General features: G+C 62.6%; 2 protein-coding genes across 2 annotated transcripts in view; both read right to left on the reverse strand.

The window, feature by feature from the left end:
- Positions 1–136: 136 nt before the first annotated feature.
- On the reverse strand, positions 137–11771 carry GET4 (guided entry of tail-anchored proteins factor 4). The gene is made up of 9 exons (XM_040990069.1): positions 11632–11771; positions 7795–7873; positions 7495–7576; positions 6819–6968; positions 4317–4455; positions 3780–3920; positions 1599–1674; positions 1449–1521; positions 137–944 (listed from the first exon to the last, which is right to left on the reverse strand). The coding sequence occupies exons 1-9, from the start codon at positions 11766–11768 to the stop codon at positions 856–858; spliced, it is 966 nt and encodes a 321-aa protein (XP_040846003.1). The 5' UTR covers positions 11769–11771; the 3' UTR covers positions 137–855.
- A 964-nt stretch (positions 11772–12735) lies between these two features.
- SUN1 (Sad1 and UNC84 domain containing 1) overlaps positions 12736–24286 on the reverse strand; it is a 34882-nt gene continuing 23331 nt past the window's right edge. The window contains exons 17-23 of the mRNA XM_040990071.1: positions 23874–24003; positions 22308–22562; positions 20739–20823; positions 19569–19684; positions 14697–14864; positions 13911–14003; positions 12736–13809 (exon numbers count right to left, since the gene is read on the reverse strand). Of these exons, the coding sequence (XP_040846005.1) occupies positions 13696–13809; positions 13911–14003; positions 14697–14864; positions 19569–19684; positions 20739–20823; positions 22308–22562; positions 23874–24003 (961 nt within the window). The 3' untranslated portion in view covers positions 12736–13695. The remainder of the gene's footprint in view (positions 13810–13910; positions 14004–14696; positions 14865–19568; positions 19685–20738; positions 20824–22307; positions 22563–23873; positions 24004–24286) is intronic.

Raw genomic sequence — 24286 nt, forward strand, 5'->3', positions numbered from 1 at the left:
CCCTGTGACCAAAGGGCTCCTCAAAGCCACGACCTCCACCCTGGCCCGTCAGTCTCCGAGTCTGCTGGCCGCTCTGCGGCCCATGTCCCAGCCCACATGGCAGAGCCGGGCACGCGCAAAGGACCACGGCTGCACGCCTGGTGCACAGGTTTATTTACACGCATATTGACACAGGCCTCCACGCTCCCCCAGCTGCCCGCTGCCTCTGGGGCCGCGGCTGGCATCCAGAGCCCTCGACCGGCAGGCGGGCTTCCACGTCCCGTCGGCACCTCAGCTCCGTGGCTTGGACGTCTGCACTTCCTGCCCTGCTCAGAGGGCCACCAGTGCCCAGGAAAAAAATCCATCCAGGCACCCCGGGGAGCCCCAGGCTGACCAGCCACTGCCCAGCCTGAGCTTGGTGCTCCAGCTTCCGGGTTCTGTCCATGGGCACCAGCAAGACCCCAGGCATCCAACAAAAACAGGATGAAGAAAACTTTAGTTTGCAGGCCATAGGCAGCCCACACACCTGAGCGGCCGCTGCCTCCCAGGCCCCGGCAGGGCACCAGGCGTGGGACGCAGGCCCAGCCGGTCCCTCTGCCCGCCCCACAGAACCAGAAACAAAGCAGCGGGAGAGGGAGGCGCCATGGCAAGGCCTGTGCTTTATTGCGGGTCATCGGAGGGGACGCGGTGGCGGCAGCAGGCTCGGCCGCACAGCATGGGCAGCTGCACAGCCCTTGGCCACCTGACACCCCCACAGACACCACACGGGCACCCCCGGCCTCCGACCAGGCACCCATGGGTGCGAGGAGCCACGCTGCAGGTCCTTGCCCGGCACGTCCCTCGGGCATCCACGTGGCGCCTGCACGCAGGCCGCGCTCAGTCCAGCTCGATGGGGCTGCCACCGCAGGGGCTGTCCTCGCCCTCCTCCTGCTCCGAGGAGCCCATGAGGCTGCTCAGCAGGTCCCCTGTGCAACAGTGGGTGGTGTGAGGGAACCGCGGGCACCCAGTGAGGCCTGGGTCAGGACCTCAGCCAGCCCCCCAGAACATGGCTGGCAGGGCTGCCCACGGTCAGAGCAGGTGGGCACACCTGGGGCAAGACTGCCACCATCTGGAAGCTCCTGGACACTACAGCGAAGCGTGGATGGGAGCAAGGCTGGGTGGTCTGGGCCTCAGGTCCTCGAGGTGCCAGGCTGAGCTGCAGTGCCAGCCTCAGCTAGTGAAGGCCTTTGGGACCCCCACACAGCCAGGGCACGAGGGTGCACACCCACCCTGCCCCCTGCCAGGGAGCAGCTCAGGACGGCTCCTCCGTGCCCGAGTGGACAAAGGGACATGGACAGGCCTGAAATGTGGCCTGCAAACCAGCAGTGTGGGACCTGCTGGGCACGGTGCTGTGGGCACAAAACAGCCACAGCCCGTCACAGCCATGCACGCCAGGGGAGCAGCAGCCCAGGGAATGGGCCCCGTCTTACCGAGCAGGCCCCCGTAGGATGACGTCTGCTTGGGTGGCACCCCGAAGAAAAGCTGTCCTATCCTGTCGAGGTACTGCAGGGACAGGCAGCGGTTATGGGGGGCTGCACGCTGCGCCTGACCCTACCTGTGGCAGCCAGGGGGGGCCTTACCTCATTATACATGGGGTCTCTCCGCAGCGACGGCTGGTACTGCTCACACAGCACTGTGAACACGGCCAGCTTCCCGCTGCGGGTGCAGGACAGGCTTGATGTCAGCGTCCAGACATGGTCACACCCCGCACCCAAACCCCTCACTGCCCCGCACCCATACTCCACCCATACACCCCGCACCCACTCCACAGCCCCGCACCCACTCCACAGCCCCGCACCCACTCCACAGCCCCGCACCCACTCCACCTCACAGCCCTGCACCCACTCCACCTCACAGCCCCGCACCCACTCCACCTCACAGCCCCGCACCCACTCCACCTCACAGCCCCGCACCCACTCCACAGCCCCGCACCCACTCCACCTCACAGCCCCGCACCCACTCCACCTCACAGCCCCGTACCCACTCCACCTCACAGCCCCGCACCCACCTCACAGCTCCACACCCACACTCCATCTCACAGCCCCGCACCCACTCCACAGCGCTGCACCCACTCCACCTCACAGCCCCGCACCCACTCCATCTCACTGTCCCGCACCCACTCCATCTCACTGTCCCGCACCCACTCCACCTCACAGCCCCACACCCACTCCACCTCACAGCCCCGCACCCACACTCCACCTCACAGCCCCGCACCCACTCCACAGCCCCGCACCCACTCCACAGCCCCGCACCCACTCCACCTCACAGCCCCGCACCCACTCCATCTCACTGTCCCGCACCCACTCCATCTCACTGTCCCGCACCCACTCCACCTCACAGCCCCGCACCCACTCCACCTCACAGCCCCGCACCCACTCCACCTCACAGCCCCACACCCACTCCACCTCACAGCCCCGCACCCACTCCACCTCACAGCCCCGTACCCACTCCACAGCCCCGCACCCACTCCACCTCACAGCCCTGCACCCACTCCATCTCACTGTCCCGCACCCACTCCACCTCACAGCCCCGCACCCACTCCACAGCCCCGCACCCACTCCATCTCACTGTCCCGCACCCACTCCACCTCACTGCCCCGCACCCACTCCACCTCACAGCCCCGCACCCACTCCACCTCACAGCCCCGCACCCACTCCACCTCACAGCCCCACACCCACTCCACCTCACAGCCCCGCACCCACTCCACCTCACAGCCCCGCACCCACTCCACAGCCCCGCACCCACTCCACAGCCCCGCACCCACTCCACCTCACAGCCCTGCACCCACTCCATCTCACTGTCCCGCACCCACTCTACCTCACAGCCCCGCACCCACTCCACAGCCCCGCACCCACTCCATCTCACTGTCCCGCACCCACTCCATCTCACTGTCCCGCACCCACTCCACCTCACAGCCCCACACCCACTCCACCTCACAGCCCCGCACCCACTCCACCTCACAGCCCCACACCCACTCCACCTCACAGCCCCGCACCCACTCCACCTCACAGCCCCGCACCCACTCCACAGCCCCGCACCCACTCCACAGCCCCGCACCCACACTCCACCTCACAGCCCTGCCCCAACTCTACCTCACAGCCCCGCACCCACTCCACAGCCCCGCACCCACTCCACCTCACAGCCCCGCACCCACACTCCACCTCACAGCCCCGCACCCACTCCACAGCCCCGCACCCACTCCACCTCACAGCCCTGCACCCACTCCACAGCCCCACACCCACCTCACAGCCCCGCACCCACTCCACCTCACAGCCCCGTACCCACTCCACAGCCCCGCACCCACTCCACCTCACAGCCCCGCACCCACTCCACAGCCCCACACCCACCTCACAGCCCCGCACCCACTCCACCTCACAGCCCCGCACCCACTCCACCTCACAGCTCCACACCCACTCCACCTCACAGCTCCACACCCACTCCACCTCACAGCTCCGCACCCACTCCACCTCACAGCCCCGTACCCACTCCACAGCCCCGCACCCACTCCACAGCCCCACACCCACTCCACCTCACAGCCCCGCACCCACTCCACCTCACAGCCCCGCACCCACTCCACAGCCCCACACCCACTCCACCTCACAGCCCCGCACCCACTCCACCTCACAGCCCCGCACCCACACTCCACCTCACAGCTCCACACCCACACTCCATCTCACAGCCCTGCACCCACACTCCAGTGTGTGGAGTCCTTGCACCACCCTGCCGCACCCTGGCCCTCTGCCTTCCTCTGCCAGCCTCACCCGTCGAGCGCCAGCAGCAGGAACCAGATGAAGTTGAGCAGGGGCTGCACGAAGGGGGGCCCGCCTTCGATGGACGGGTGCTTCTGCGTGTACGTCGTGAAGACCACCAGCGCACTGTTCTTGTTCTTCAGACAGAGGAACCTGGCGGCACCCGGGGGGACAGAGCGCTTGAGGACGAAGCGGGCCGGACGCCGTGCCAGCCAGGCCGAGGCTCTGCCCTCGGGGGGCCATGCCTGTGCTGGCTCTGCTTCCAGGCAGCACCCGGCCCCAGGCCCCAGCCCAGAGCGGGGAGCTCTGCTTCCAGCTCCAGCAGCTGCGTCCCTCACTGGGAGCTCACCCTGCACCCAGCCTCAACCTCACAGGACAGACCCGGCCCTGGCACACGCAGGCAGACCTCAGCTCCCACCTCACCCCGTCCCCCAGCACCCAGCACCCCCTGCCCTCCCTGGCAGACCTGCATTCAGCCCCCATGTCCATGACAACCGGGCATCCCGCCCCGGGAATGGCCCAAGCACAGACCGGGTACCAAGTACCTACTGTAGGACAGCCTGGGCCACGAACATGTCGGCCTCGCTGCGGAAGCCCCTCGAGGTGGAGTACTCGACCAGCATGTGGGCACAGCCCTCCCCGTCCGTGGAGTGCAGGAAATGGTACCGCGACTCACAGTAGTTCTGTTCTGCAGGGGGACAGCGGCATGACACACACGGCCACTGACCTGGCTCACGTGCCTCGCCAGCCGGGGCTCGCCAAGCAGGCCCTGGGCAGCCCAAGGCCACAAGGTGTGCCGAGCCTGACCTACGTCACAGGCCCACACGGACACGCTGACGGCAAGTTCACGTGCAGATGCGTGATGCAAGGCGCCGTCAGAGTGCTGGTAGCTTATGCTCCTGCAGGCGAGGCCCGGGCTGAGGGGGCCTGTCTGTCCTGACTCCCTGCACTCTGGGCCAGCCTCTGCAGAGGGCAGCAGCCGAGCTGGGCACAGCCCCTGCAATGAGTGGCGCCCCAACTCCTTCAGGGGATGACAGCATGCTGCCTCAGGGAGCAGAGCACAGAAGGGGCACGGGGATCAGCTGGGGTCAGGCCTGGGGAGCAAGGGGCACTGTGTCCATGTGGGGGTGTCAGGGATGAGGAGAAGGGGCGCTGTGTCCATGTGGGGGTGTCAGGGATGAGGAGAAGGCGCGCTGTGTCCATGTGGGGGTGTCAGGGATGAGGAGAAGGGGCGCTGTGTCCATGTGGGGGTGTCAGTCAGGGATGAGGAGAAGGGGCGTTGTGTCCATGAGGGGGTGTCAGTCAGGGATGAGAAGGGGTGCTGTGTCCATGTGGGGGTGTCAGTCAGGGATGAGAAGGGGCGCTGTGTCCATGTGGGGGTGTCAGGGATGAGGAGAAGGGGCGCTGTGTCCATGTGGGGGTGTCAGGGATGAGGAGAAGGGGCGCTGTGTCCCTGTGGGGGTGTCAGGGATGAGGAGAAGGGGCGCTGTGTCCATGTGGGGGTGTCAGTCAGGGATGAGGAGAAGGGGCGCTGTGTCCATGTGGGGGTGTCAGTCAGGGATGAGGAGAAGGGGCGCTATGTCCATGAGGGGGTGTCAGTCAGGGATGAGGAGAAGGGGTGCTGTGTCCATGTGGGGGTGTCTGTCAGGGATGAGGAGAAGGGGCGCTGTGTCCATGAGGGGGTGTCAGTCGGGGATGAGGAGAAGGGGCGCTGTGTCCATGAGGGGGTGTCAGTCAGGGATGAGAAGGGGCGCTGTGTCCATGTGAGGGGGTGTCAGAGATGTGCAGGAGAAGGGGCCCTGTGTCCATGAGGGGGTGTCAGTCAGGGATGTGCAGGAGAAGGGGCGCTGTGTCCATGTGGGGGTGTAGGTCAGGGATGTGCAGGAGAAGGGGCGCTGTGTCCATGTGGGGGTGTCAGGGATGAGGAGAAGGGGTGCTGTGTCCATGTGGGGGTGTCAGTCAGGGATGAGAAGGGGCGCTGTGTCCATGTGGGGGTGTCAGTCGGGGATGAGGAGAAGGGGCGCTGTGTCCATGTGGGGGTGTCAGGGATGAGGAGAAGGGGCGCTGTGTCCATGTGGGGGTGTCAGTCAGGGATGAGGAGAAGGGGTGCTGTGTCCATGTGGGGGTGTCAGTCAGGGATGAGGAGAAGGGGCGCTGTGTCCATGTGGGGGTGTCAGGGATGAGGAGAAGGGGTGCTGTGTCCATGTGGGGGTGTCAGTCAGGGATGAGAACGGGCCCTGTGTCCATGTGGGGGTGTCAGTCGGGGATGAGGAGAAGGGGCGCTGTGTCCATGTGGGGGTGTCAGTCGGGGATGAGGAGAAGGGGCGCTGTGTCCATGTGGGGGTGTCAGTCAGGGATGAGGAGAAGGGGTGCTGTGTCCATGTGGGGGTGTCAGTCAGGGATTTGGAGAAGGGGCGCTGTGTCCATGTGGGGGTGTCAGTCAGGGATGAGGAGAAGGGGCGCTGTGTCCATGAGGGGGTGTCAGTCAGGGATGAGGAGAAGGGACGCTGTGTCCATAAGGGGGTGTCATGTCAATCAGGGATGAGGAGAAGGGGCGCTGTGTCCATGTGGGGGTGTCAGTCAGGGATGAGGAGAAGGGGCGCTGTGTCCATGTGGGGGTGTCAGTCAGGGATGAGGAGAAGGGGCGCTGTGTCCATGTGGGGGTGTCAGTCAGGGATGAGGAGAAGGGGCGCTGTGTCCATGTGGGGGTGTCAGGGATGAGGAGAAGGGGCGCTGTGTCCATGTGGGGGTGTCAGGGATGAGGAGAAGGGGCGCTGTGTCCATGTGGGGGTGTCAGTCAGGGATGAGGAGAAGGGGCGCTGTGTCCATGTGGGGGTGTCAGGGATGAGGAGAAGGGGCGCTGTGTCCATGTGGGGGTGTCAGGGATGAGGAGAAGGGGCGCTGTGCTCACAGGGAGTTCTGGCCACCCCTTGTCCCTCCTCAAATCTCCCGACCAGTCTGGACAGACAGGTGAGCTCCACCAACTGGCCCAGACAGTGCGCTCAAAGCTGAGGAAGTACTGGAAGGCCCCCATTGGGTGCCCAGCCTCACCTTTCCATAGCGTGAGGGCCAGCAGCTGGTGGAGTCGGGGATGGCCCAGCTTCCCGGAGCCTCCGCTGGACCATTTGAGGGCTCGGGACACAAAAGCCACTCGCTCTGGAGAATTGGGGTCCATCAGGCTAAACACGGTGGCCAGGTTCTCTGCAAACACACAGAGCATCAGGACCTGGACACACAGTGCTGCCCCGGCTGCAGCCAGCACCTGCCTCAATGTCTGTGCTGCCTGGCCAGCCCCTGGCTTCCCGGCAGTGGAGCTGGCCCCGTTTTGTTCCCAGCAGGGCGGGCTGCTGGCCCCACAGCACCCAGAGGCCACAGGGTGTCCATGTAGGGGTGTCAATCAGGAATGGGCAGGAGAAGGGTCCCTGTGTCCATGAGCAGAAGAGGCTGGGTTGGCATTCTGCTCACCCTGCAGCTGGGCAGCTCAGAAGGGTGTGGTCAGCTGCATAGTCACCAAATGGACGGGCCAACAAGCCACGTCCCGGGTCAGAAGGGTGCCCAGCCGGCTGGATGGCTGGGCAGTCACCGCCCATTGAGAACCGTGACTGAGTGGATAGAACGGGGACAGCTCTGCCACACTGTTTGAGGGGCTGGCACAGGGACACAGCATCACCCAAGTAATCCCGACCAGGAGCCACCAGGGTGGGGCCCGAGACAGCCTGCTGCTCACCCAACAACTCCTCGGTCACGTCCACCTCCGCCTTCTCCAGCGACTCCAAGACGAGCATGGACAGGTCTGCGGCACTGTTTTGCTATGAGACAAGACACGAAGCTTGGCCACGTCCAGGGCAGATGCCAGCCAGTGGGGCAGTGACTTCAGCCCCCAGACACGCATGATGGCCACCATAGGCAGCCCTGCAGGAAGGATCCCAGGACCTGTCCCCCCAGTCCACTCCTCCAGGGGGCAGAGGACCCCAGGACCCATGTACCAGTCCACTTCCCCAAGCAGGACAGGACCCAGGCTGCATACTTGGCCATGGCTGAAAAACAGCAGGGCTCCAGAGTACATGAGCTCACGGGCCTCCACATGCTTGCTGTGGGACATGTACCTGCAAGACAGGGGGAGGAGTGAACGAGCACAGCCCCGGCCCGAGTCCCCCGGCGTGAGCGCAGCCCCATGTCCCCCCTGTGTGAGCGCAGCCCCGGCCCGTGTCCCCCGGCGTGAGCGCAGCCCCATGTCCCCCGGCGTGAGCGCAGCCCCATGTCCCCCCTGTGTGAGCGCAGCCCCGACCCGTGTCCCCCCCCCCGATGTGAGCGCAGCCCCGGCCCGTGTCCCCCCTGTGTGAGCGCAGCCCCATGTCCCCCCTGTGTGAGTGCAGCCCCGGCCCGTGTCCCCCGGCGTGAGCACAGCCCCAGCCCGTGTCCCCCGGCGTGAGCGCAGCCCCATGTCCCCCGATGTGAGCGCAGCCCCGGCCCGTGTCCCCCGGCGTGAGCGCAGCCCCGGCCCGTGTCCCCCCGATGTGAGCGCAGCCCCGGCCCATGTCCCCCTGGCGTGATCACAGCCCTGGCCCGTGTCCCCCCGATGTGAGCGCAGCCCCGACCCGTGTCCCCCCTGTGTGAGCGCAGCCCCGGCCCATGTCCCCCAGCGTGAGCGCAGCCCCATGTCCCCCCGATGTGAGCGCAGCCCCATGTCCCCCCGATGTGAGCGCAGCCCCGGCCCGTGTCCCCCGGCGTGAGCGCAGCCCCGGCCCGTGCCCCCCCCCGTGTGAGCGCAGCCCCGGCCCGTGCCCCCCCCCCGTGTGAGCGCAGCTTTGGCCCATAACCCCCTTTGTGAGCACAGCCCCGGCTGGTCCACTGCTGCAGCTGCTTGCCCAGCAGGCCTCTTCAGGGTTGCAGCTGTTCCCCGCAGCCACTGTGGCCCAACGCTGCAGAGCCCGCCTGCTACCTCTGCACACTCGGGCAGCAGGTACAACAGGGAGGAGCAGGGGACCCACACATTGCGCACTTGGGAACAGGGGACTCCACTGGGCCCTGTCCACACTGCGGCTTGCTCAGGAAGCTGGGAAAAGTTGCCTTCCAGGTACAGCAGGTACTTGAGGGACGGGGTGTATTCACACTGGTTCTGGGACACAGTTCTGAACTTCGCTGTCCGAGACCTCTGCAAAGCTTGACGGCTCAGGAGACAGGGCGGGGTGGGGGAGGCCCCTGGAGTGAAGGCGCCAACTCCTGGGCCAGGGACCTGGCTGTTGGGCACCAGCGGCCAGCCTGAAGCAGATGAGGTTGTCACTTCTGCCCAGTTCAGACCCAAGCTGTTGGGCCATGGAAGGGACAGAGCCGTGTCTCACTCGGGGTGCTGCTGCGCACTACAGTGGGCTCACAGCAGGGCAGCCGTGCAGTGTTTGGGGTTTACTTTGCTTTATTTTACACAAACACAAATGAGGGCAGCACACTAATCTTCCACCTGCGGTGCCAGCTTCCTGTATGGGCACCGGTTCACATCCCGGCTGCTCCCTGCTGATGACCTGGGAAAGCAGCTTTGGAACCCTGCACTCGTGGAAGGCCGGGAGGAAGCTCCCAGCTAGGGTGCTGACAGCCACCTGCGTCCCCAGCCAGCTCAGGCAGAGCTGTGACACTGATGCCACTGGCCGAGTCACAGCTGCCAGGCTGGCCACACCTGCCCTCCGTGGGACATGGCACACCACGGACAAGGTGACTTCCGTGACCTTGCCTGGGGTGACAAGTGGCAGACGGTGCAGGGGAGGACCACAGGCCGCTGCAAGGGCAGGCATGGTGACAAGCCGTCCTCTTGGGGGACGCGCAGGTCCCCACCAACCCTCGCGAGGCCCCATAGCCAAGGAGCACCGAGACCCAGGCATCCGGGCCCCACAGCGAGGCACAGGCCACTTCCTCCGATGTTCCTTCAAGGGACATTGGCTAGCTACCAGCTTAAGGGGCCAAGCCGTGGTGGTGGGTCAGGTCTACTGAGGTGCCGACACCCCATCACAACACAGCGTTCAGGGCCACCCCACGTGCTCCTGCACCCAGCGTCACCCTGCTCCGGCACGGAGACCTGGGTGGGCTTCAGCCTGGACCACCAACAGAGGGTCTCAGAACCGGGCCCCGACAAGGAACTTCTGGGGAGCTCCACCTGCAGCCATGCGCCCGCACTGTCAGCCCTGCCACACCTCAGGCCCCAGAGACAATCCACCCTGCTCACTAGGCAGTCAGACCCAAGGGTGACCCCAGCCACCGGTGGCCAGTGAGCTGACCAACTCATCCTGTGGACGTGGGCCATGCCGAGCCCATCTGGCAGCAGGAAGCCTGCGCCACCTCAGGGGAAACCAGTTCCCCCACTGTCCCCAGCAGCTGCACACTCAGTGACAAACCCACACACGGCCAGCAGAAGCTTGGCCTTAACACAGAGAAGGCTCCAGAACCAGGCTTGTCCTTCCAGTCACTGAGAAGTCAGGACAGTGATTCACAGCTCCACCCAAGGCCAGAGCCAGGGACTCCTGACCATGCCGACTGGGCTGCATACACAACGCCCGCACGTCCAGCAGTGGCCAGTGGCAGCCTTGGACCCCCCTCGGAGGTGGGCAGTACTGGCCTTGACCCAGAGGGGGACACACTGGCCTCACCCCCCGGAGAGGGACATGCCAGCCTCGTCTCTGCCGAGGTGGACATGTTGGCCTCATCGCCGCCCCCTCAGGAGGTGGGCAGTGCCGGCCTTGACTTTGGAGGGAGACACACTGGCCTCGTGCTCCCAGGAGGTTGGGCAGAGCTGGCCTTGACCGTGGAGGGGCACATGCCAGCCTCATCTCCCCGAGAGGTGAACATGCCGGCTCCTCCCTCCAAGAGATGGGCAGTGCCGGGCTCATTACCCCCACGAGGTGGACATGCCAGCCTCTTGCCCCCGAGGGATGGGCAGTGCCGACCTCGTCCCTCCAGAGGGTGGACATGCCAGTCCCCTCCACTGGGGGTGGACATGGCGGCCTCATTCCCATCACGCTGGGGGACATGCGGCCTCGTCCCCCCAGGTGGATATGCAGCCTTGTCCCACCAGGAGGTAAACAAGCGGCCTCGTCCACCCGGGGGGACATGCGGCCTCATCCCTCACAAGAGGTGGACATGTGGCCTCGCCCCCTCCAGGAGATGCACATGCCAGCCTCAGTCCCCCCAGGTGGACGTGCTGGTCCCCTCCCCCCAGGTGGACATGCGGCCTCGCCCCCCCAGGTGGACATGCGGCCTGGTCCCCCCCAGGTGGACATGCGGCCTGGTCCCCCCAGGTGGACATGCGGCCTCGCCCCCAGGTGGACATGCAGCCTCGCCCCCAGGTGGACATGCGGCCTGGTCCCCCCAGGTGGACATGCGGCCTCGCCCCCAGGTGGACATGCGGCCTGGTCCCCCCCAGGTGGACATGCGGCCTGGTCCCCCCAGGTGGACATACGGCCTGGTCCCCCCAGGTGGACATGCGGCCTGGTCCCCCCAGGTGGACATGCGGCCTGGTCCCCCCAGGTGGACATGCGGCCTCGCCCCCAGGTGGACATGCGGCCTGGTCCCCCCAGGTGGACATGCGGCCTGGTCCCCCCAGGTGGACATGCGGCCTGGTCCCCCCAGGTGGACATGCGGCCTCGCCCCCAGGTGGACATGCGGCCTGGTCCCCCCAGGTGGACATGCGGCCTGGTCCCCCCAGGTGGACATGCGGCCTCGCCCCCAGGTGGACATGCCGACCCCCTCCCCCGGCCCCAGGCCGCGCGGCCTCCCCGGGCAGGACCCGCGGACCCCGGCAAGCTGGACGCGACCCCCGCTCCGGGTGAAGTGCCCCCAGCGCCCCTGGAGCCGCGCGGCCCGGGCCCGGCCGGCGTACCTGAAGAAGAGCGTCCGGTACATCTGGTGCGCCTCGTAGTAGTCGCCCTTCTCGACGCTGGCGCGCAGCTTGCCCTCCACGCGCTGGACGCCGCCGCGGTTGCGCGCGCCGTTGCGGGCGCCGTCCTGCTCGGCCATCGCCGCCGCCATGGGCCGGCGCTCCGCGGGGCTGACGCTTCGCAGGCTCGGCCCTCCCGGCTTCCGTCCGCGCCACGCCCTCCGCGCCGCACGCAGCGCACGTGACCGGCCGGCCCACGTGACCGCGGGGCCCACGTGACGCCGGCGCCCCCGGCACTATGGCGCGGCCGTGACGGGAGAGGCCTGGGCGTGGGGAGCGCGGACGGGGAGGGAGGACCGAGCCGGGAGACCTGCTGACCAGGAGGAGCGGGGAGGGAGAGGGCCCGGCGGGAGGGACGGGGAGACCCCGGCCGGGGGGCAGCACCCACCGCGGCGACCCCCGCGCCTGCTGCCCGGACCCTCGGGATTCCACCTGCAGACTGGAAGCCCAGGGCGAGACATGATTTGGGGCCGTGGCTGCCCAGGAGTGGCCGATCTCGCCCCACGGCCCGCCCTTGGGCACGGGCGCCCAGCTCCGGCCAGGCCCTGCGGCCATCCGGGGAGTGCAGCCAGAGGGGACAGGCATCTCTCCCTCTGTTGCTTAACAAAGTAAAAGGCGAGCTGGGTGGGACATGGTGGAGCTGGCAGAGGTCCCCATACTGCTACTCCCAGGGTGCTGGACTAGTCCAGCTGACCAGGTCCACCCGGACAGGACCGCCATGGACAGGTCCGCCTCGGCATGTCTGCCTGACCAGGTCCACCCGGACAGGACCGCCTCGGCATGTCTGCCTGACCAGGTCCACCTGGACAGGACCGCCCTGGACAGGTCCGCCTCGGCATGTCTGCCTGACCAGGTCCACCCGGACAGGACCGCCCTGGACAGGACCACCTCGGCATGTCTGCCTGACCAGGTCCACCCGGACAGGTCCGCCTCGGCATGTCTGCCTGACCAGGTCCACCCGGACAGGACCGCCCTGGACAGGTCCGCCTGCAGGTAGATTAGCCCTGGGACTCCCCCCACCCCGTTCCTGGTACAGAAACAGAGAAATGGAGGAAAGAAAACGGTTTATTGTTCATCTGAAATATCACATGCACTGTTAAAAATTAAAACTCTTTATTAGAACATTTCGGTCATCTTGTCAATTTGGTGTCAGCAAAAGCAGCATTACCAAAGATGCATTTTGAAAAGCATTTACAAAAATACATTGCACAAACTGCTATCTTTAAAAATAAATATTCAAAATATTTCCACCCCAACTCCCAAATTTAGTTTAATATAGGAAATTCTGATGTCTATATGCAAGCTGTAATCTGTATGGAACGTGTACACGTTTTATCAGCTTCACTGCATAGGTGAGTTCTGTGGCCTTGTGCTGTGCGACACGACTCAGAACCTCCGCACCATCAGTTTGTGTGAAAACACATTTGCGGCACATCAAGAGTTCTCAGGCGACACACCTGTGGTCCCAAGGGCCTGGCACCACCTGGATTATAAAGTCAGCTCTGTGAAATTGTCTAAATATTAAATATCAAGAGTAACCAGAAAGGGACCCAGTAGCAGCAGGAAGAACAGATGACAGCTGCAGCAAAGGGCCAAGCCTACCGAGGGCCAGGCAGCGAGGGCCCTGAGGTCCAGCAGCTGTGAGCCTGCCCGCCAGGACCCACAGCCGCCTCGGGCAGGACACCCTGGGGTTTGCTGGGAACAGCCCAAGGTGGTGGGGTTGGGGTCCACTTGATGTCAGCAGAGTCCCGCGTGGGTCCCTCAGAAGGGGGGTCAGACCCAGGAGGAAGTATGCCCATCCCTCCCAGATGTGGGCCCTGTAGTGTGCTGGACGTCTCTGCCACGCCCTGCACATGGGTCCAGAAGGTGCTACGCAGGCGGGCTGCGGTCAGACCATGGCACCCACACAGGTGTCCGGTCACGTTTATTGGCCATGCCTCCATCCTGAAGGGTTCCAGTGTTTCTGGCTCTTAGTATATACAGAAATACACACAGCAGTGCCAGGCTTCACTCGGCGGGATCCCCGTGGACTCGGAACCGGTAGAGGCACGTGTACTCGGGGTGGCCCCAGTTGGACAGGATCCGCAGCTCCACCATCTGGAAAGCTTTGTCGGGCCTCGGCTGAGAGCAAGGCAGAACACGCTTACAGCTCGCAAGGGCAGCAGGCCCCCACCGGGTCCTTGCCCGCGCAGTGGCCCCCAGGGGAGCTCCACCGGCCTTACCAGGACACGGAACATCTGCAGTGAGTCACCATCCTGGTCGTAGGTGAACTGTCCCAGCAACTGCCCTTCCTCTTGGTACTCGCTTTCCAGACCCTGAAACCAAAACCACACAGTCACTAACCCACTGAGGGCTGACCTAGGGCGTCTGCTGTGCCCAGCCAGCAGGGTGCAGCCTCATTAACAACCCATGGCGACAGGCCGGCAGGCAGCAGAGGGCAGGCCATGTGCCCTCGGCTGTGCTCAGACAATGGGAACTATGAGCCGGGGTTGAGGGGGAGGTGCAGGCAGATGCAGTGTGCCCCCTAAATGCCACTGGTGGACATCATGGCCAGTTTAATCACAATAAAAGAACAAGAACCCAGGAACATACTGGCCATCCTAAGACCACAGGAGACACTGGGTAGCAGGCATGTGTAGCCCTGAGATGGAGAAGGGCAGACGGGACTATCCAACTAAGACATGGGTGAGGGTACAGCTGGCCTGGGGAGGTGTTGGTGGCCAAAGCTGCCCCAGAGCTCTTTCTGAAGGGAAAGAGACCAGAGGTGGTAGGGCACGGAGGGCAACTCCTCAGGACCTGAGTGCGCCTCCCCAATCCCGATGTGCCTTGTCCTCTGTGCCCTGGCTGCTTGAGCCCACAGGGGCCGCAACACCGTCAGGCATGTCCCGCCTGCGTGCACGACACACAGGGTGCCTCAGGATGGTGGTGGCTCTGTGCTAACCCTAACCCAGACTGGCACTGCTGGTGGGTGCCAGGGGAGGGCCGTCTTCTCTGGGGGCTGTACTCACATAGACTGCGAAGTCCTTGGGGGCGCTGGCGATGTTGCCGGTGGGCGCCAGAGCCTTGGGGATGTGCTCCAGTGTGAACGTGGTTGGCCAGATGGGCATGGACAGCCTCACCACCAGGTAGCCCTGGGAGCCCTTGAATGCCCAGCAGTTTCCCGGATAAATGTCAGGCTAGGGGGAGAAGAACCAACAGGTCCTTAGCCACTTACACAGGCTCTAAGAGAAAACGCTAACATGAAATACAAGCATTGTCCATAGTCCCAACTGTCCCAAGCCAAATCACAGGACAACGGCAAGTCGGATAAGGAGAGAAACATCTTCTGTCCACTGATTTCACTCCCCAAGTAGCCACAACAGCTGGAACTGAACCACTCCAAAGCCAGGAACCAGGAGCTTCTTCCACTCCCATGTGGGTGCAGGGACCAAAGGCTTTGAGCCATCCTCTACTGCTTTCCCAGATCACAAGCAGGGAGCTGGATGGGAAGTGGAATGGCCAGGAAACAAACTGATGCCCGTATGGGATGCCAGTGAATGCAAGGTGAGGACTTTGCCACGAGGTTACCATGCAAAGCCCCGGGGAAAGTCATTTTCAGCTTGCGTCCTGAGCGCTCCTCACTAACACCCAAGCCAGTTTTGTGAGTTACCAGGACCTTAAAGACAAGCGGGAAGGACACACATTCGAAGGAGAACTTGGTCGAGCACTCTGGCAGACACCCCAGATCTCTCGTGGGTGCCAGCTCATGTCCCAACCCAGCCCCCCGCTGACGTGTCGGACAAAGCTCCACAGGATGGCCCAGGTACTCGGGGCCCTGCTGCCCACACGGGAGACCCAGCTGAAGCTCCTGGCTCCTGCCTTTGGCCCAGTGCAACTGTGGCTGTTGTGGTCATTTGGGGAGTGAACTAGCTGATGAAAGATTTGTTTCTCGGCCTCGGCATGATGGCTCAGTGGCTAAATCCTTGCCTTGCAAGTGTCGGCATCCCATATGGGTGCAGTTAGTGTCCTGGCTGCTCTGCTTCCCCTCCTGCTCCCTGCTATGGCTGGGAAAGCAGCAGAGGACAAGCTCAGGCCTCGGGACCCTGCACCCACATAGGAGACCTGGAAGAGCTCTGGCTTCAGATCGGCTCAGCTCCAACTGTTGTGGCCACTTGAGGAGTGAGCCAGCAGATGGAAGATCTTTCTGTCTGTCTCTCCATAAAATCTGCCTTTCCAATATAAACAAATACATCTTTTTTTTTTTAAGATTTATTTTTTTTATTATTTTTTCATTGGAAAAGGCGGATATACAGAGAGAAGAGACAGAGAGGAAGATCTTCCGTCCGATGATTCACTCCCCAAGTGAGCGTAACGGGCCGATACTATGCCGATCCGAAGCCAGGAGACTCTTGGCGGGTCTCCCACGCAGGTGCAGGTTCCCAAAGCTTTGGGCCGTCCTCGACTGCTTTCCCAGGCCACAGGCAGGGAGCCGGAAGGGAAGCGGGGCTGCCGGGATTAGAACCGGCGCCCATATGGGATCCCGGGGGTGCAAGGCAAGGACCTTTAACCACTTGCGCCACCGCGCCGGGCCCCAAATACATCTTTTTTAAAAAAAGTTTTCCCATCTTTCTAACTCTGCCTTTCAAATGAAATAAACCTCAAAAATACATAAATAAATAAATAAATAAATAACATGGGAATGCCACTGGTCCTCAAGGGAAACAGCCAGTGTGTGGTACAGCTGCCTGCAAAGCTGGCATCCCCAGACTACCACCGAGGAACCCACAGTCCAAAATTCTAACCATCTGCCCCGCTCGGTGCTAACTGCTGTGTTCCTGCTTCTCTTGCTCTGCTAAGAAATTGTGTGACTCCAGGCCTGACAATTTAGGGGACATTTGCCCAGGCACCCTGATGGGACCATCCTGCCTATTTGACATTTGTCCCATCAACCACACAAAGCCTCCACCCACCTTTTGAACTAATCATTAGTGTAAGATCCCATACCCTCTGATTGGCTGATTTTTGTATAAAAACCCTAAAGTTTGGAGGCTCGGGGTCTTTCCACTTCTTCGGAGACCTGGGCATGCTCGAATAAACATTGCTGTCCGCATCTGACTCCTGGGGATTCTTTGGGGAAGCTCAGAGGCAGCAGTGGCACCGGCAGTGGTGACCATGACTGCGTGGACGGCACCGACCAAGGGGGCAGCAGCGGTGGAGGCGGTGGTGACCGAAGCGGCAGCAGTGACCACAGCGGTGACCGTGACCACGTGGACAGCACCGACCAAGGGGGCAGCAGCAGTGGAGGCGGCGGTGACCGAAGCGGCAGCAGCAGCAGTGACCATGACCACAGTGGTGGAGGCTTGCTACTGCTCTAAGCTGTGACGACCACAGGTCGTCTGGCTGTAGAGCTGCAACGCCGACCCCGAGACCTCGAGACGCCTGCAGAGCTGTACGTGGACCGGACCGGCTGCCAACTAGTGGCCACTGAGCTGTGACAATGTCCGAGGTTGCAACCAATTGTGACCTGAAGAGCTGAGACCCCGACCCCTCCTTCGCCCGCTTGCCCGCCTGCGGTTTCCACTGTCCAGGGGACTGCGGACCTGTCCGCTGCCTTGGAGCCGGTTCCGGCACAACACCGCCCCACTCTGAGCCAGCTCCCTCTTACAGGCCCAGCACATAAGGGAAATGTAGGCCCTGGTGCCCGTGTGGGAGAGCCCAGTGGAGTGCCAGATTACTGACTGGTCCAGCCCAGCCACAGCTGTTACGGCTACATGCAGAGGGAACCAGCGGATGGGAGATTCTCCCTCTAACTCTGCCTTTCAAATTAAATCAAATCGAGAAAATATGAAAAACACAAAGCAGGTGTGAGACCATGAGACCTGTGGCAACTGACGGGTGGGCAGTGCCAGTGGACAGATCGTGGGATCTGATGGAAAGCCTGACAGTGCAGGACATTGTGACCCAGAAGGGCACTGAGCCCAGGCCAACAACGGATACGATATCCATCGTAGGAGAACAGCTGAGTGAACACCTTTATATAACTGACTGGACAGCCTCTGCGTGAGAACACCTGAATGGGTGCCATTCGTATAACTGAATGAGAACAGCTGAGTGGACAGCACGTAAATGAGAACACTTGGGGGGATATACAAGAGTTCCAAACCAGAGTATAGAAACATTGATGGGTTCCGTACATAAACTCAGTACCTGCTCCTTCATCCGGTGTGACCTTCGGTCTATAAAAGTCTGATGCCACTAACAAACTGCGGCTATTGACCACCAGCTGGTAGTCCACGCGTGTTATTAGCACGTTAATCTCAGGCTCTGCTGCAGGACGGCGGACAGGGCAGCACGCGAGGCTCCCACACTGTTCTCAGGAGCAGTCCACTGCACTGTGAACACTTCCAGACCCGGCACAGCCTGACTTGTTGCGGGCACTGAGCCACAGCCATGCCCCTGGCCTTGAATGTGGTAGGGAGGCACCTTCAGGTGCTGGCCCAGGTTGGTGCTGGGGAGGTGGCCCCCTCCCACCACCCCACACTCCTCAGCAGCTCTGTGCATCCCTGGGGAGCCGAGGGCCTGAGCCCCCCGCCTCAGGTGCAAGTCCTGTGTGACGCGCTGTGCCTGAGCAGCATGCTCTGGCTGCCAACACACTCGTGGCACATCTGCTCAGGGCATTGCACACAATGCCATGGCCTCTGGGGCCGTGTCAGGGCACTGGAGGCCAGCCTGCTGGACACAGGCGCCTCGGTGAGTCTGCATGGCGCAGGCGGCCGTGGGAAAGCCAGCCAGAGGTGCGGCTCACAGCACAGCAGGGACAACAGGGGCACGACGCATGAGGGACACGTTCTATCACCCCAGGGACTGCCTGCAACCAGAGGACAGTGAAAGCTCTGTGCAAGCTGTGTCACACGCGTGTGAATTCACACATCAACATTTTCCCAATTTGATCTCTGCAGGAAACCCTAAAACACCCATGGTACCAACTTCATCAGATGCAAAGAACACAGACTAAGGAGGGAGGGTCCTGGGCCCTCCTCCGCAAAGCCTGAGCATATTACAGGGTTCTTGAGAAGCAGCTCTGGCCCAACAAAGCACTCACCAGGAACCCGGCTGCCCCATCACCAGTGACCGCCCAGCACCAACACATTCCAGGCACAACGGTGGTGGTGCATGTCCAGAAAGCCTGCTCTGGAATGTTCCACCTGACTGCAGGCACCAGAACTCTGGAGATCTTCTGTTCCTGGCTCACTCTCAGCTCCTCACTCTGCTGCTGCAAACATGTCCAGCTGCAGGGGTCTGGATTCCCCACGGCCCACTCAGGCTCTCAGGCCTCCCTCGGGAGAGCCTGACCACGACACCCTGGACCAAGCTGGTCATTATGGGCATTTGAAGTGAACCAGTGACACAAAATAATTCTCTGCCTTTCAAATAAAGTAATTAAAAAATAAACCTACGGGTCTGGGAGTGCCGAAATCCCACGTGGCACTGGTCTGAGAGCTGGCCGTACCAGTTCTGATCCAGTTCCTTGCTGATGGGCTGGGAAAGCAGCGGATGATGGCGCAAGCGCCTGGGGCCCTGTCACCCACATGAAGCTGCTGGCTTTGTGTGGCCATCTGGGAGGTGAACCGGCAGATGGAAGATCTCGAGCCCTCTCTCTCCCCCTCCATTTGTAACTCTTTCAAATCAGCCTTTAAGAACGGCCAACACTGATCCCAGCACAGCCTTGGAGGACGGAGAGCGGAGTGCGTGCGGCTGAGGGCAGCTGGGGACAGAGGGTGGCCATCTGGTCGCAGGGTGCAAGGCTCCCTGTGCGGAACACCCCAGGGGGCCAGGGGCCCAATGGTGCTGGGCACACGGCTGTGTCCAGCGTCCCTTTATGCGGTGCAAGCACACCTTACCTGGATGACTACGCGGGGCGACTGCGAGAAGTACCACAGTGGGATCCCGAAGAGGCTGATGAGCGCTGTCTTGGTCTCGTAGGTCTCGGAGCAGCGGGTGCTCAGGACGCTGCCGCCTGGGGGCAGACACATGTCTGGGTCAGAGCCACACGACGACCCACCTTGAGGATTTACACAGAGTGGCTTCAAATGGACTCCAGCCCACCCACCCACCCCGCACAAAACTCCCCTCTCAGGCACTGGTTCCACAGCATACAGCGTGCAGACAACCCCACCCGAGCAAGACCAGCAGCTCGCAGAGCCGGCCTCTCCTCCCCGACCACAGGCTGGTGGCTCTCAACAGACTCCTGTCTCTTCAGCCAGCCAAGTCCAGCGGTCATCCGACAGACCAACTTCAGACCACCCCAACCAGCCCCAGGATACTGGCTGCTGCAAGGGCACAGCAAGCCACTCTCCTGCACACTTCCCAGCACGGAGGCCCATGTCATGAGACCTTCATCTTAGCCAGACAAAAAGCATCGAACAGGGCACAGCCAGGGTCAGGGCAGGCTCCCCACGCACGAGGCCACAGCAACGAGAGCCCCTGTGCACATGCACACAGAGCAGTCTCCCAGGCAGCCACACCTGGCGTCCGGCCCTGAGAGGAGCTCACCCTTATTCTCACAGTGACAAGCTGACTCCCCTGACCCGGCCCAGGCTGTGCAGCACAGGTGCCCTCGGATGCCTCTGAGGCACACAGCTGCTGTGTAATACGCTGTGGTTCACAGTGCATCAGCAGCATGCTTACCGCTCTCAGAACAGTCCCTGCCTTCCCCTCCAGCTCTGTCAGGATGGGCCTGGACCAGTGGTACCTCATGTGTCTTCAATCACCAAGATAAGCTGAATCCACACCACTGCTGGCCACAGGTCCCACCTGACACACTCATGTGCACGCACAGCTACACACCATGGCATGGACCTCCTCAGACCCGACAGACGACAACTCTTAAGTTCACTTCTTCAAGGAACCAAAGTAGCATGCATTCCCCTCCATGGGGCCTGCCCTGCAGCCTGCCCACCACAGGCACTCAGTGACTGGCTGGGAGCCACTGCACTGCAGGCCAGGCCCTGGACGTGAGCTGTGAGCACCGCTAGCCTCCCCAGGAAAAGGCCCCTGAGGGACACACTCACCCCCGGATTCCAGAGCGAAGTCCACCAGTCCAGTCTTGTCCTGGGAATACAACTTCAGAGCGTTGTTCACGATGGCCTGAGCTCGCTGTACAGACAGAAGGAAGGAGGACCAGGAGCCCGGTATGTCAGCACAGTGTGGCGCTATGACACTGCAGCCCCCATGCCAGACAGCCACAGGCACCAGCTGGGCACGTACACCCCACCCAGAGTGAATGCCACAGCCAGCAGCAGAAGGGACACGTTGGAGGTCAAGGTGTCTGCAGACAGGCCCAGCACAACCACACGCTCTGCCATCCCAAAGGTATCGGTCATGACCATGACATCAGCTCAAAGACACAAACAGTCCATCCTCCCTTGGGTCATCTGTTGGAAGGCCCTTCTGCACACCCGACCCTCTCCACAGGCCTTCCCGCAGACATGACCATCTCCACAGGCCCTCCCGCAGACATGACCTTCCACAGGCCCTCCCGCAGACATGACCATCTCCACAGGCCCTCCCGCAGACATGACCTTCCACAGGCCCTCCCGCACACCCGACCCTCTCCACAGGCCCTCCCGCAGACATGACCATCTCCACAGGCCCTCCCGCAGACATGACCTTCCACAGGCCCTCCCGCAGACATGACCTTCCACAGGCCCTCCCGCAGACATGACCTTCCACAGGCCCTCCCGCAGACATGACCTTCCACAGGCCCTCCCGCAGACATGACCTTCCACAGGCCCTCCCGCAGACATGACCTTCCACAGGCCCTCCCGCACACCCGACCCTCTCCACAGGCCCTCCCGCAGACATGACCTTCCACAGGCCCTCCTGCACACCCGACCATCTCCACAGACCCTCCCGCAGACATGACCTTCCACAGGCCCTCCCGCACACCCGACCATCTCCACAGGCCCTCCCGCAGACATGACCTTCCACAGGCCCTCCCGCACACCCGACCCTCTCCACAGGCCCTCCCGCAGACATGACCTTCCACAGGCCCTCCCGCAGACATGACCATCTCCACAGGCCCTCCCGCAGACATGACCTTCCACAGGCCCTCCCGCAGACATGACCATCTCCACAGGCCCTCCCGCAGACATGACCATCTCCACAGGCCCTCCCGCAGACATGACCTTCCACAGGCCCTCCCGCAGACATGACCATCTCCACAGGCCCTCCCGCAGACATGACCTTCCACAGGCCCTCCCGCAGACATGACCATCTCCACAGGCCCTCCCGCAGACATGACCTTCCACAGGCCCTCCCGCAGACATGACCATCTCCACAGGCCCTCCCGCAGACATGACCTTCCACAGGCCCTCCCGCAGACATGACCATCTCCACAGGCCCTCCCGCAGACATGACCTTCCACAGGCCCTCCCGCAGACATGACCATCTCCACAGGCCCTCCCGCAGACATGACCCTCTCCACAGGCCCTCCCGCACACCCGACCCTCTCCACAGGCCCTCCTGCACACCCGACCCTCCCCTGGGTCATCTCAGCAGGTTCCAGCTCAGCTCTTGGCCTGCTCCCAGGGCCAGGCACTGCCCCCGCTGTGGCCCCTGCATGCACCTCCCTCACTCACCGCCTCTGTGATGCCAGTGAGCCCCGCCTCAGCCACGGCGGCCAGCACGGCCTCGGAGGTCGGTGCCTGCTTGGTCACGGCCATGTGCTGAGTGACGTTGGTGAGTATGCGCAGCTCCAGCACCTGCAGTGCCGCCTGCAAGTCCTCCTTGCTCACAAACCGCGCAGCCAAGCTCTGCAGCAGCTGCTCTAGCGCCTCGTCCTGCTGCTCTTCAGCAAACAGCAGCCTGACACTTTCTCTGACCTGGGCCTGTACCTGCGCCGTCAGGGAAAGACACGTCAGCTCACCCCTGCCCAGCACACTCTCCCCTGGCAAGCACACACTTTGTCCTCTTCAGCCAAGAGCCCAGCGCTGGGCATGCAGACGAGGGCAGGAAGGGGAGCCCACGACATGGGCAGCACAGTCTGTCTCCCTGGCCAGCCCTGCACCCCACTCGTTAGGTAGAGAGAAGAGCCCTTTATCCTAGAGACTTGGCTGGTAGCAAGCAGCTGCTTCAGGGGGCTGCATGACACTTGGCCAAGCCACTGCCTGCAACACTTACAGCCCACCCTCAAGTGCCAGTTCTGTGCCAGCTCCTGCTAATATACCCAGGGAGGTGGGTCCCTGCCACCCTGTGGGAAACCCGGACGGAGTTCCTGGCTCCCAGTTTTGGCCTAGCCCAGACACGGCAATATGGCCACTTGAGGGATGGAACAGCAAGTCAGAAACCTTTCTCTGCAACTGTGTCTTATTTATTTTAGAGGAAGAGCCACAGCTAGCGCCAAAGCCAGGGTGGAAGGTCAAGGACTAGAGACAGACAGGGAGAGGGAGGCAGAGAGAATGCCTACCTGTTGGTTCATTCTCTCAACTGCCATGCCAGCCAGGGCTGGTCCAGGCTCCTGATTTCAGCCTGGGTCCCCCACATGGGTGCAGGGACTCCCACACTCGGCACCTGCACTAACTGGGATCTGCACAGGAAGTGGAGCAGCGGAGACTTCAACTGGGATGGTCTCTAGCACGGCCTGACCTGACCTACCACAGGGCCGGCCTCGCAGATCTTCGGTCACACGTGTGCCACGTGCTTTTCCACGCAGTCTGCATATCTGAGCCAGCTCTCGCCATCCTGAGGAACTCCCTCCGTAGTCAGCACCCCACGACAATGCCCAAACCACAATCCCACACTTGGCTCTTGCGCAGGCTGTCTGTAACTGCTCATGACCCACGGCTTTCCCCAGGGTCACAGCCCAGCCGGCAGTGCAGTTGGGGCTGGGAATGGCTCTGGGCTGACGCTGTACAGGCCACGGAGCCACCAGGAGCCTGAGCCCTACTTTCCTGTCACCTCCAGCCTGTGGCCACTCCAATAGCAGTCTTTCTTTACCAGTGGGCAGTTCTGTATCTTCCCCCACCCCGTCAAGGATGGAAGCAGCTGAGGCAGGGCCTGTGGTGGGCAAGCTGCTGGGTCTAGCCGCGTCTGTTCTGGTGGCAATGATGGGCCCTGCCGAGGTACCACAGCCTCTGCACATGCAGCCCTGTGGAATGTCTGCTGTGACTTCACGGCACAAACAGGTAGGGCCTGGGTTCACCTACCTTCTCCTGCAGGGCGTCTCCCTCCAGACAGCCGCTCTGTGAATCTGGCCAGTCTGACATACGTGCTCTCAAGCTGCTCAGCTCCAGCTCCAGGTGCTTCACGCTAGCCAGCAGGTGCTGCTGCTCCTCACTCCCGCTGCATGCACATGGGAGTGAGGGACAAGGCAAAAGCCTGGCTGAGTCCACAGGGACACCCATGGTGGCTCACTACGGCCGTACAACGCGGTGAGATGCTGAGCTGCACCCATTTCCCTCACGGTCAGGCTCCAAGATGAGACAATCTTCAGCTACCATCATCAGAGACGAGCCCACTCATGAGGCTCCGTTGTCTGAACGAACGTGTAGCACAGGCACCGACTGCACACGGCCTGTCTCACACTCCTGGGGAAGCCTTTAGGGCTGCCTGGGCGCTG

Source organism: Ochotona curzoniae, unplaced genomic scaffold (genome assembly GCF_017591425.1).
Source record: "Ochotona curzoniae isolate NIBS_2020 unplaced genomic scaffold, NIBS_Ocur_1.0 contig_54, whole genome shotgun sequence".
Classification (NCBI taxonomy): domain Eukaryota; kingdom Metazoa; phylum Chordata; class Mammalia; order Lagomorpha; family Ochotonidae; genus Ochotona; species Ochotona curzoniae.